The sequence below is a fragment of the Theropithecus gelada genome, chromosome 7b (assembly GCF_003255815.1).
Source record: "Theropithecus gelada isolate Dixy chromosome 7b, Tgel_1.0, whole genome shotgun sequence".
NCBI classification, from domain to species: domain Eukaryota; kingdom Metazoa; phylum Chordata; class Mammalia; order Primates; family Cercopithecidae; genus Theropithecus; species Theropithecus gelada.
In genome coordinates, this window is record NC_037675.1 from 76,345,180 (window position 1) to 76,357,226 (window position 12,047).

The window sequence follows — 12,047 nt, forward strand, 5'->3', positions numbered from 1 at the left end:
GAGACACAGTTTTGCTCTGTCACCCAGGCTAGAGTGCAGTGGCACAATCTCAGTTCACTGCAACCTCCACCTCCCAGGTTCAAGCTATTCTCCTGCCTCAGCTTCCCTAGTAGCTGGGACTACAAACATGTGCCACCACCCCTGGCTAATTTTTGTATTTTTGGTAGAGACAGGGTTTTGCCATGTTGGCCAGGCTGGTCCCAAACTCTTGACCTTCAGGTGATCTGCCCACCTTTGCCTCCCAAAGTGCTGGGATTACAGGCATGAGCCACTATGCCTGGCCTATATACCTTATTTTTTTAATGACTTGATATACGAAAAAATGACAATATCCAAAATTGGCTATAATATGGTAACTGCTAGCCAGCATGTAAATTGATACAATTTTAAAGACATTTAAAAATTAACATACAATTATCCAGCATGGTGGTGTGTGCCTGTAGTCCCAGCTACTCAAGAGGCTGAGGTGGGAGGATTATTTGAGCCGGGGGAGGTTGAGGCTGCAGTGAGCAGTGAGCAGTGAGCATGCCACTGCACTCCAGCCTGGGCAACAGCGTGAGACCCTGTCTCAAAATAAACAAGTCAATAAATAAAAACTAACACAGCAAAACTGACAAATATTTTATGGCTTTTTAGAGCAACTGTGTTTTCAACTTCAATTTCTGATATTCATTGCTAGTACATAGAAATACAGTTTTTGTATCCTTGCTAAACTTATGTTCTAGGAGGTTTTGTTTTTGTTGCTGTTGACTCTGGGATTTTCTGTGTAGACTATCATGTCTCCTGTGAACAGGGACAGTTTCTTTCCATTCTGTATGCTTTTTCTTTTTCTTGCCTTATTGCGAGGGCTAGGACTTCACATATTGATGTTAAATGGGAGTGGTGAAAGTAGACATCCTTGCCTTGTCCTGATCTTAGGGAGAAAGCAATCTTTTACTGTGAAGTATGATTTTTGGTGTAGGATTTTGTAGATATCTTTTATCAAGTTCAGGAAGTTCCCTTTTGTTCTAGTTTTCTGAGAGTTTGTATCATGAATATCGAATTTTGTCAAATGCTTCTTCCTGCATCAATTGACATGATTATGTGGTTTTACTTCTTAGATTGTTAGTACGGCACATGACATTGATTTTTAAGTATTTGATCAGCTTTGCATACCAGGTTTACGTTTTACTTTGTAATTACATATTCTTTTTTTATGTATTGCAGGATTTGATGTGCTAATAATTTGTTGCAATTTTTGCTTCCTATGTTCATGAGAGATATTAACCTGTAATTTTCTTTTCTTTGTACTACCTTTGGCTAACTTTGGTATTGACATAATTTTTTTGGAGGGCAATTTGTTAATTGTAACAAAAGTCTTTAAAATGTGCTCGCCTAAGGATTCCACTTTGAAGAATTTATCTTAAGCAAATAGAGATTTCTATTACACACAGACTTTGGGTTCAGGAAGACCTGGATTTAAGTATGAACCCAATCATTTATTAACTGCTTAAATTCTGTGGGTCTGTTTTCCAATCTGTAAAATGGAGATAAAAGGACCTATTTCAGACCTTATTAACTGAGACAATTCACACACAGTTCCCAACATCCAGTAAGCTTTAAGTAAATGGTAACTCTTGGTATTGTGTTATACTCTCTGGCCTCTCTGTAGGAGGACAATTCTGTCCAAATCGGAGGATGTTATCTTTGCTTCTGTATTGGCTCCCACTTTGAATCTCCTTAATGGTTCGTAGTCTTCCTCATCTCTTAATTTCGCTATCTTCTATTAGACGTGTTAGGCCTTGAGAATACAAAAGCAACAAAAGATATCATCCTTGTTTTCAGAGAGATGAACCTACTAGATACAGGCGCAAACGGTACCAAGTAATGTAACAGAACAAAAGTGAGACATCTGCCCAAGGGGCAGCCGACCCTGGACACGCATTCGGAACGTCAGTGTCAGCTGACACTCAAGAGTGACAGCTCGGGCGGTCACCGAGCTGGGAAGACAGGAGGGAGTGCCGCAACTAATTCAGTGTAGCCTTAAGTCGCGGTGAGGGGCTCGTAGAGACTTGCTGCTCCCATAGCAACGGGACCAGCCACCCTCTACAGGCCGGACGGGTTACTTCCGTTCACCGTCCGCTGAGCCAAGAAAGGCCGCTTCCTAGCCTGCAGCCCCCGAGGCGCGCGGGCCCGGTTGTAACTAAACAACCCGAGCCCCACGTCTGTGATTGGCTCAGGCAGAGGAAGGGGGCGGGAGAGTGGCAACGAGGGGCGTGGCCTGCTTCCCCTCAAACTTGTGGTTTCCCCCCTCCCCTCACGGCGGAAGCCGACCTCGCCCGCCCCGGAAGTGCAAACTGTGTGGTCTGGCAGGTGTGGATTCCGCCGGTGAAGGCTGAAGGCAGCTACCTTAGAGATGCCGGGATCAGCAGCGAAGGGCTCGGAGTTGTCAGAGAGGATCGAGAGCTTCGTGGAGACCCTGAAGCGGGGTGGTGGGCCGCGCAGCTCCGAGGAAATGGCTCGGGAGACCCTGGGGCTGCTACGCCAGATCATCACGGACCACCGCTGGAGCAACGCGGGTGAGGCCGGCCTGCCTCCGTCAGCGAACCCGGCCCCTGTCTGTTCCCGATCCCAAGGCTGAAAGTTTCCCAGGCCTCACTTCGCGTTGGCTCCTCTTATCCTCTCTCTTTTGGACTGTAGGGGAGCTGATGGAGCTGATCCGCAGAGAGGGCAGGAGGATGACGGCCGCTCAGCCCTCCGAGACCACCGTGGGCAACATGGTGCGGAGAGTGCTCAAGATTATCCGGGAGGAGTATGGCAGGTCAGGCTCACGTCCTGGGCTCCGGGTTGGATCCAGTGACACTTTTTCCACGGGCCCCTCTCCCTGCTCGGAGACTTTATTGGAGCTGAGCAGCCCTTGTTACCTGCCTGACCACTCCTCCTCCCCACCTCTCTCTTTGGGTCTTGTTGCCTCTATAGACTCCATGGACGCAGCGACGAGAGTGATCAGCAGGAGTCCCTGCACAAACTGTTGACGTCCGGAGGCCTGAACGAGGATTTCAGCTTCCATTATGCCCAACTCCAGTCCAACACCATTGAGGCGATTAATGAGCTGCTAGTGGAGCTGGGTAAGAGGCCTGATCGCTGGGAAAATGGGACTGGTCACAGGCAAATAAGGGAACAGAAGCCCCTGAAGGTTGTTCATTAGCAGAGATGGGATATTACCAGTCTTCTGGTTCTCAGAGGTTTGTCCTCCTTCCTGATTAGGAAATGTTGCAACAGGTGATGGGACCAAAGTAACCCTCTCTACTTTTCCTTACAGACCAACCCTTGATAGACTGCAAGTCTGTGGAGTGGCACAGACTCTATTAGGACAGAGTTTTATTTTCATTGTAAAGAAGATGAACTCCCTAGAGAACCAGGTCGAAAGACCTCCTTCACTATCTCTGAATTTTTATACACACGTACACGTATACCATTTCTATCCCCCTTGTCATTGCGGTCCAGGTGACTTGCAGATATTCATTATAATCAGATGATGAAGAAGCTGCTTCCAAATTCCTCCCCCGTTTTTCTTCTCTGGCCATTCTCTCTCACGTAGAAGTGTTGTGGCCACCTTTTGAAGGAAGAGTTCTTTTAGGCAGAAGCTCTGTTTACCCGATTCTCAGCACTTTAGGATTTCCCAGATTGCCATTCCTTGGCTGAATTCACTGTCTTCAAAATCGGTTGTAAGGAGCTCTGTAGTGACAGAAGTGGTTGATAGATAGGGGTACTTCTGGAAGAGGGCAGGCAGAAAATCCCAGAGTGGGGCTTTTAAGAAATTGTGACATAGCTGGGCGTGGTAGCTCACACCTGTAATCCCACAACTTTGGGAGGCCAAGGTGAGTGGATTGCTTGCCACCAGGAGTTCAAAACCAGCCTGGGCAACATAGTGGGACCCTATCTCTATTTAAAAAAAAAAAAATTGTGACATTTCACTTTAAGCACATTAACCCTGTGGTACCAGGGTCTGCTGGGTTGGCAGTGCATGTGAAGGGCAGACATCTTTTTCCGTACACTCATAATGTGTGTTTGTGATATAGCATAGCAATTTCATATATATATAGACATATATATATATTTTTTTTTTCAAAACTGTTCTTACAGAAGGGACAACGGAGAACATTGCAGCCCAGGCTCTGGAGCACATTCACTCCAATGAGGTGATCATGACCATTGGCTTCTCCCGAACAGTAGAGGCCTTCCTCCAAGAGGCTGCCCGAAAGAGGAAATTCCATGTCATTGTAGCAGAGTGCGCTCCTTTCTGCCAGGTAAGGAGACTGCTGTAGCTGCTACTAAGAAAAATGGAAAATGAAGAAGAAATAAACAAGGGATGGGTAGGGCCATTCCAACCTCGAATTGATAAGCAAGACTTTGAGACACTGAGAAGATAAACTAAAACATTAAGGGAATTTTCAAGGTGTTCGTCCTGTGAACATTCTTAAATAGTGGTTTAAGAAAGTTGGGACTGGGAGTGGTGGTTCATGCCCGTAATCCCAGCACTTTGGGAGACTGAGGCGGGCGGATCACCTGAGGTCAGGAATTTGAGAGCAGCCTGGCCAACATGACGAAACCCCATCTCTACTAAAAATACAAAAATTAGCTGGGCATGCTGGTGCATGCCTGTAATCCCAGCTACTCTGGAGGTTGAGGCAGGAGAATTGCTTGAACCTGGAAAGCAGAGGTTGCAATGAGCCAAGATAGCGCCACTGCACTCCAGCCTGTACCACAGAGCAAGACTCTGTCTCAAAAAAAAAAAAAAAAAAGGTGGTGAACTGCTGGGTCCAAGGAAACATAGGTTGGTTCTTTTAGGAATCAAAGCAGGGTAAATTACCTTGAGGATGACTGATGCTTGGTCTGACCTCACTCGATCCTAAGTAAATAATAGGTCTCAAAAAGGAAATATGTAAGGATGCAGGATGTTTTAAAATAATGAGCCAGGAGCTATCTTGTCAGCAATCGTGATTATGTTATACACGCACGTTGTATTTCCAGTTTTGTGGCTGGAGCACTAGACATTTATTAGCTTCCTCTGGGCTTCCCTACAGCTTACCAGAGCTATGATAGTCCAAAAACTTAGTTGTCCGAAAAATGAGTTATCTATTGGAAATTATGTGCTGGATATGCCCATATCACACAATTCCCCAGATCCAGTTACATTTGAGAGCACTCTTCACTATTTCTCACTCTTTCTCTTAGAATCAGCCTTTCCCTCCCATTGCAGGGTCATGAAATGGCTGTGAATTTGTCCAAAGCAGGTATTGAGACAACTGTCATGACTGATGCTGCCATTTTTGCCGTTATGTCAAGAGTCAACAAGGTGGGCATATTTGGACTTATGTTGAATTCATGAAGGTTATGTTTCTAAAATTGATTTTTATCTCCTGTAATATCCATGGTGAGAGAAAGAAGTTTCTAGCACCTTTCAAAGTACATACTGAATTTCTTTTCCCTTTTTCTGCATCATTGTTCCTCTCTTGGAGTAGCCTCTAAATTTGGTTGAAGCATTGAAAACAATGAAGTATTAAATAGAACTAAAGCAAGAGTGTCAGTTGCTAGGGATTGGCTACAGGGCTCCTGCCTTATGCTCAAAGAGCTTGGCAGTTGTGGATAGTGAATGAAAAAGGTTTCTGGCTTCTCAGAAGGTATGGCATCTCAATTTCCAGAAAATATGGGACTGAGAGCAGTAGGTTTTGCAGTTTCTTGTCCCATTTTACATTCATTCTTTCCTTGGCAACCTACTTTTAAGCTAGAACTTGTACTGAGCCAGGGATCCCTTCCCCTCTACCAGTCTGTGACCCCTCACGATATCATTCTGAGGCCTGAGCATTCAGCTTTTTGTGGCCAGTGGCCCTTTTAAGGCTCCACCCCCAGGATGACTCACATTTTTCTTCTTGTCTCAAAGGTAATCATTGGCACGAAGACCATCCTGGCCAATGGTGCCCTGAGAGCTGTGACAGGAACTCACACTCTGGCACTGGCAGCAAAACACCATTCCACCCCACTCATCGTCTGTGCACCTATGTTCAAACTTTCCCCACAGGTATGTGTGTCTGTCTCTAGCTAGAAGCCAGCAGAAAGAAGGAAGCCAAAGGGTAGGCTTGAACTCTGGGACTTCAACCAACTCACTCCAGGGCCTCCATTTATCTGCATTTACTCAATGGATTACACCCAGTGGAGGCTGGAAAGAACCACAGAAGTCTTGATTCAGTAAAATAGTTGAGAGTTCTAAGCTGCCAGCTTTAGGAAGGCAAGATTGTGAGGACAATATGTAGTTGGGAAAGGTCCTTTCCTTACGATTGCCACCACTCCCTGTCACCTGACCATTTCTGAAAATGCCAAGCAGGTTGACACTAGGATCATAGAATCAGTTTTGTTATTGTTGCAGGGCCTGTCCTTTGTAACCTGAATACAAGCAGGGACTAAGTGAAGAGACATTTCATCAGTGATAGAAGCTATTTGCTTTGAAAACATCAAACTATTTATAGTCTCTATTTTTTAAATCGAGGTGAAATTCACATAACATACAATTAACCATTTTAAAGTATACAATTTAGTGGTATCTAGTACATTCACAGCATTGTACAACCACCACTCTCTAGTTTCAAAACTTTTTCTCCACTCTAGAAAAACTCCCTGTACCCATTAAGTAATCTCTCCCTATTTCTCCTTCTCCCCATCTCCTCTAATCTGCTCCTGTCTCTATGGATTTTTCCATTTTGTATAAAAGGAATCATATAATATGTGACATGTTGTGCCTGACTTTTTTCACTTAGCACGATGTTTTCAAAGTTCATCCATGTTGTAATGTCAGAATTTCCTTTCGAGGCTGAATAATATTCCATTATATGAACATACCACAATTTAATCCATTCATCTGTTCATGGGCATTTGGGTTGGTTCCACCTTTTGGCTTTTGTGAATAATCATGCTATAAGCATCTGTGTATAAATTTTCTGTGTGAACATATGTTTTCATTTCTCTAGGGTACATATCTAGGAGTGGAATTGCTGGGTCTCTAGTTTTTAAAAATTTTTTCCTTTCTAGTTCCCCAATGAAGAAGACTCATTTCATAAGTTTGTGGCTCCTGAAGAAGTCCTGCCATTCACAGAAGGTACAAAAGCTGTGTGTGCATGTGCGCATGCGTGCATGTGTTGTGTGTATTTGGGGTTTGTGCGTGCATGTGTTTTGGTCTTTTTGTCGTTTTGTTGGTCAGTAGAACTGAATGCTGTCAGATTGTGTTTTTTATCATACTTCTTGGGGGGACTGTTTTCTTTAGCAGCTCAAAGTGCTTGAGGACCTGATCAAGTCCATGTTAATTTGTCCTGAGACGAATGTATTTTAGATTTGTTGGGGCTACTGTGGGTTGGATCATCTAGCATTGTCTGGGTTTGGCTTTGCATGCTCTTTGAGATATCAACAACCAGTTGGGAAAATGTACCTGTTTTCCTGCTATATAAGGAGTCATTTTGGTAAATTGACTCCCAAAGGAAGCAGGCTGTGAAATGTTCCTACTTAGAAAACTTGCCTGTAGCCTGGATAATCTCATGTGTTAGGGTTCTTTTCTCTGGCTTCTTCTGAAGGCAGCAGCTCAGCTCATTATGCCTGCAGCCTCATCAGCAAGGGTGGCCTTATACACCCTCTGAGAGCAACGCATAGTAGTTGGGGTCCTAGTTCCTCTTGGAAGTTGAATGACTTCATCCCTTTATTTAAACCAACATTCATTCTTCAGGAAATAGTTACTGAGCACCTACAATGTATCCAGCACTCTTCCAGGCACTGAAGATATAACAATGAATGAAAAAGATAAGGCCTTGTTCCCACACATTCTATTGTGGAAGACAGATGAGAAAGTATCAGGTCATGGGATGCCTGAGGACAAGCAAGGCTGATGTGATAGAAAGTGGCTAGGGGCCTAACTGAGATTGAGGAAGGGTCTTAATGAGATGACATTTCATCTGAGTCCTGAATGAATACAGTCCACCATATGAAGATCATAGAGTTTTCCATGAGCTGGTGCAGGGGGCTTAGCCAGTTAGAAAAGGATGGCATACATGGCTAGACAGTAATGAGCAAGGGGAAGAGTGGTCCAAATTGTAATTCATGTGGTGTGGCAGGGAGGGCCCAGATCTTAAATTTCAGTCCTGAGTTTGAATTTTATTCTAAGGGCTATGCAGAGGCACGGAAGAGTTGTAAGCAGGGGTTGTCATGATCTGAAGTCATCTCTTCTGGTTTGCATTTTTTCATAGCTTCCCATCCTTGGGGAGCTAATATGCCTGCATTCTCGAGGCTGGAATCTATATGCTACTTAATTATGAGAGAGGGAGGCTCAGTTTTACCTTTAGCACGTGTGCTTGCCTTTCAGGGGACATTCTGGAGAAGGTCAGCGTGCATTGCCCTGTGTTTGACTACGTCCCACCAGAGCTCATTACCCTCTTTATCTCCAACATTGGTGGGAATGCACCTTCCTACATCTACCGCCTGATGAGTGAACTCTACCATCCTGATGATCATGTTTTATGACCGACCACACTTGTCCTAAGCAGAGATTGCTTAGGCAGATACAGGATGAAGAGGAGACTTGAGGGCTGCTGCTGAAACACATCCTTGCAATGTGGGAGTGCACAGGAGTACACCTAAAAAAAATCCTTGATACTGTTGCCTGCCTTTTTAGTCACCCTGTATCAAGGGCACACATCCAGGACTGTGTCTTGCCTTTCAGATCTTAACACAGCAGCGGGGCTTAACCTGTTGATTTAGGAGCCTTTTAGTGACCTGGTTGCGTCTGTGTCAGGAACTTAAACTTTCTGGTTCAGTAGTGTGTTAAACATAACACTGAATACCTTGCTGGGATACAGATTTTTGCTCAGAAATGGCTACGACACTTCTTCTAGGCTCTGCCAATAAAAGCCACTTGAAGGTTCCATAGTTGGTTTATTTGTTGTCCTGCTCTGACAGAACTGCTTGAAACAGCAGCAGCAGAGCCTTTTTTGTGTTTGCATAGAGGGCTGTAGTTAGCGGGAAAAGTGTACAACATGGAAGTAGTGGCCAGATGCAGTGGCTCCCATTTGTAATCCTGGCACTTTGGGAAGCTGAGGTGGGAGGATTGTTTGAGGCCTGGAGTTTGAGATTAGCCTGGCAACATAGCAAGATCCTGTCTCTACAAAAAATTTTTTTTTAAATTAGCCAGACATGGTGGCACATACCTGTGGCCTTGCTATTCTGGAGGCTGAGGTGGGAGGATCACTTGAGCCCATGAGTTCAAGCTTCAGTGAGCTATGATTGTACCACTGCACTCCTGGGATGATAGAGCAAGACCCTGTCTCTAAAATTAAAAAACAGAAGTACAAATAAAAGTACAGTTTCTTCTACAATTCACTGCTCATGGCCCCAAACAGCTTGTTAATAGGCTAAAACGGTAGTTCCAAAACCTCTCTGATCATCAGAATCACCTGAGTCATTCCGGTCACTCACACAGTCTTGGGTTTCATCTTAGACCTACTGCATCTGATCTCTGGGTTACCACCTGGGAATCTGTTTAAAGCTTCCCAGAAAAGGATAGTCTCATGCAGTGTTTATAGGACTATAAATTGGTACAACCTTTTAGAGGGCAATTTGGAAGCTGTATTTCCATATTTGTATAAGCACAAAGATTTATACAGAGTGTAGTAGTTGTAATGTCATAGCCTAAGTGTCCAGCAATAGGAGAAATGTTGAGTAAGTATTGACAGTTACACTGTGGAACATTATACATGGCAATAGAAATTTCAGAAGGATGGCTGGAGGGGCAGTGTCTGGATTGAAGACATTTGGGCTGGTTCACTGCATTTAATGTGAATTTGTTACCAATATTTAAAAATCTAGAGATTGCACATTTTAAAAATTCAGATATCTTGCTCTTCTTGAAAACTCAAATTTGGCAACTCTGGGCCAACATTTCCAAATGGCAGTAGTTAGTTTGCGGTTGGGTAATATCTGACGCAATAAGATGAAACATCTCCAGTTTTCTGCAGTTCCTCCTGGATCCATTTAACTCATTTATGTTATCTGCCTAACCCCTGTAGGCATCTGAGTTGTGATCCTCATGTTAATAGGACAGATTTGCAAGGAAGTCCACTTGATACTCTGTTAAAAACAAGCTGGGAAAAACAAAAAGCTGCAGAGCAATGTGCATAATACGGACTCATTTCATGAAAACAAAACGACACTGGCCGGGCGCACTGGCTCATGCCTATAATCCGAGCACTTTGGGAGGCCAAGGAGGGCAGATCACTTGAGGTCAGGAGTTTGAGACCAGCCTGGTCAAAATCGTGAAACTAAAATACTATAATAAAATTTTTAGTCTCTACTAAAAATACAAAAGTTAGCCAGGTGTGGTTGTGGGTACCTGTAGTCCCAGCTACTCGGGAGTCTGAACTGGAGAAGTGGAGGCTGCAGTGAGCAGTGCCATTGGGCCACTGCACTTTAGCCTGGGCAAGAGTGGGTGAGACTCTGTCTGACAAAAACAAAACAAAATTATATGTACACGTATAGGGAAACAGTATAGAAGTAAAATACCAAGCACGGCAAGCAGAGGGACATCCTCTCATTTTGTTGACATGTTTATGCTTATATACTGTTTCCGGTTTTTAACCTAAAAAGTCTCCCAGGTGATCCAGATTTTCTGCCATGTTTAGGAACTAGTGGTCCAAAGCAGGGCCTCTTGTGCAGTGTCTGTGTGGGTGGAGGGAGCACTAAGAATCTGCATGTTTAACAAATAAGCACCCTGTGGGCTTTGAACAGGTGATTTGAAACCACATTTTGGTGAACACTGGGCAGAAGTAGGTTCTGAGGGAAAGGCCTCTACTCTTTAATACCTCTTTGAGAGAGATCTTTGCTTTAGGTCTTCCAGAGAGGGAAAAAAGTAAGACCTCAGAAAGTCAGTATTTTACACTGACCTAAAAACTGTATGACTCAGAAGAGCCTGACTCACTCAGGCTCAGTCTTTCTATTATTTCTTAAAGCATCTAAGACCCCATGCTTTCTCAGTGAAGTGGCTTGTAGCTACCAATTACAAGCAATTGTCTCCTCCACAGGCACCAATTCTAACAGCAATTCACTTGGGTACAATTGTGTGGTTTGGAGTAAGAGCAGCAGTGAGGCAAGGAACTTAAATCTGTTCCTGGCTCCAAAAATGTTTTATGATACTTGTCCTTTGTCTATCTTAGTCTCTGTGTCTAAAATTAGCACCAACATCCTTCCCAGGCATGACTGAGATGGATGAAGGTTATAAGGGTAGAAGCTCTCTTTCTGATCAGCTCTTACAGTGCTAAGAACAGAACTGCAGGAATGCATACTTTTTATTTATTTATTTATTTATTTTTTTTTTTTTGAGGCGGAGTCTCGCTCTGTCGCCCAGGCTGGAGTGCAGTGGCGCGATCTCGGCTCACTGCAAGCTCCGCCTCCCGGGTTTACGCCATTCTCCTGCCTCAGCCTCCAGAGTAGCTGGGACTACAGGCGCCGCCACCACGCCCGGCTAATTTTTTGTATTTTTAGTAGAGACGGGGTTTCACTGTGTTAGCCAGGATGGTCTCGATCTCCTGACCTCGTGATCCGCCCGTCTCGGCCTCCCAAAGTGCTGGGATTACAGGCTTGAGCCACCGCACCCGGCCAGGAATGCATACTTTTTAGAACCTTTATGCCCCCAATTAAGTAAACCCTATTAAGGCTCATCTTCCTATTTCCCCTCTCTTTGTTTCCCTATTTGAGGAGGGGTAAGTATCAGAAAGAGAGAACCTGAACTGAACAGGAGGAAACAGAAGTTCCACGTCAACTCACTACCTGTCAGCATTGGTATCAGGGGTGCCCACCTCCCACCCCTGCCTTGCTGGCAGAACCGAGAAACTCGGAAAAAAAACAAACAAAAAAACAACTGTTGTAGCTTGGAGAGAATTAATAGAACTAGGATTCCATGGATGTGAAAGTCTTCCTGAATATGTTAAATAAACCAAGTTAGATAACTGCAGTTTGTAAAGACACTTCTTTTCCCA

At 44.2% G+C, this 12,047-nt stretch overlaps 1 protein-coding gene across 2 annotated transcripts; it reads left to right on the top strand.

Annotated features, from left to right (window-relative positions):
* The first annotated feature begins 2,280 nt into the window (after positions 1-2,280).
* Positions 2,281-8,942, top strand: EIF2B2 (eukaryotic translation initiation factor 2B subunit beta). 2 transcript variants are annotated; one of them, XM_025392790.1, is made up of 8 exons: positions 2,281-2,558; positions 2,680-2,800; positions 2,959-3,107; positions 4,126-4,289; positions 5,243-5,338; positions 5,924-6,061; positions 7,066-7,132; positions 8,384-8,942. In XM_025392790.1, the coding sequence occupies exons 1-8, from the start codon at positions 2,396-2,398 to the stop codon at positions 8,539-8,541; spliced, it is 1,056 nt and encodes a 351-aa protein (XP_025248575.1). In that variant the 5' UTR covers positions 2,281-2,395; the 3' UTR covers positions 8,542-8,942. The 2 variants fall into 2 exon arrangements, 1 of the variants encoding a protein (XP_025248575.1); XR_003120559.1 differs by having other exon boundaries at positions 2,314-2,558; positions 5,924-6,065.
* The last annotated feature ends 3,105 nt before the right edge of the window (positions 8,943-12,047 follow it).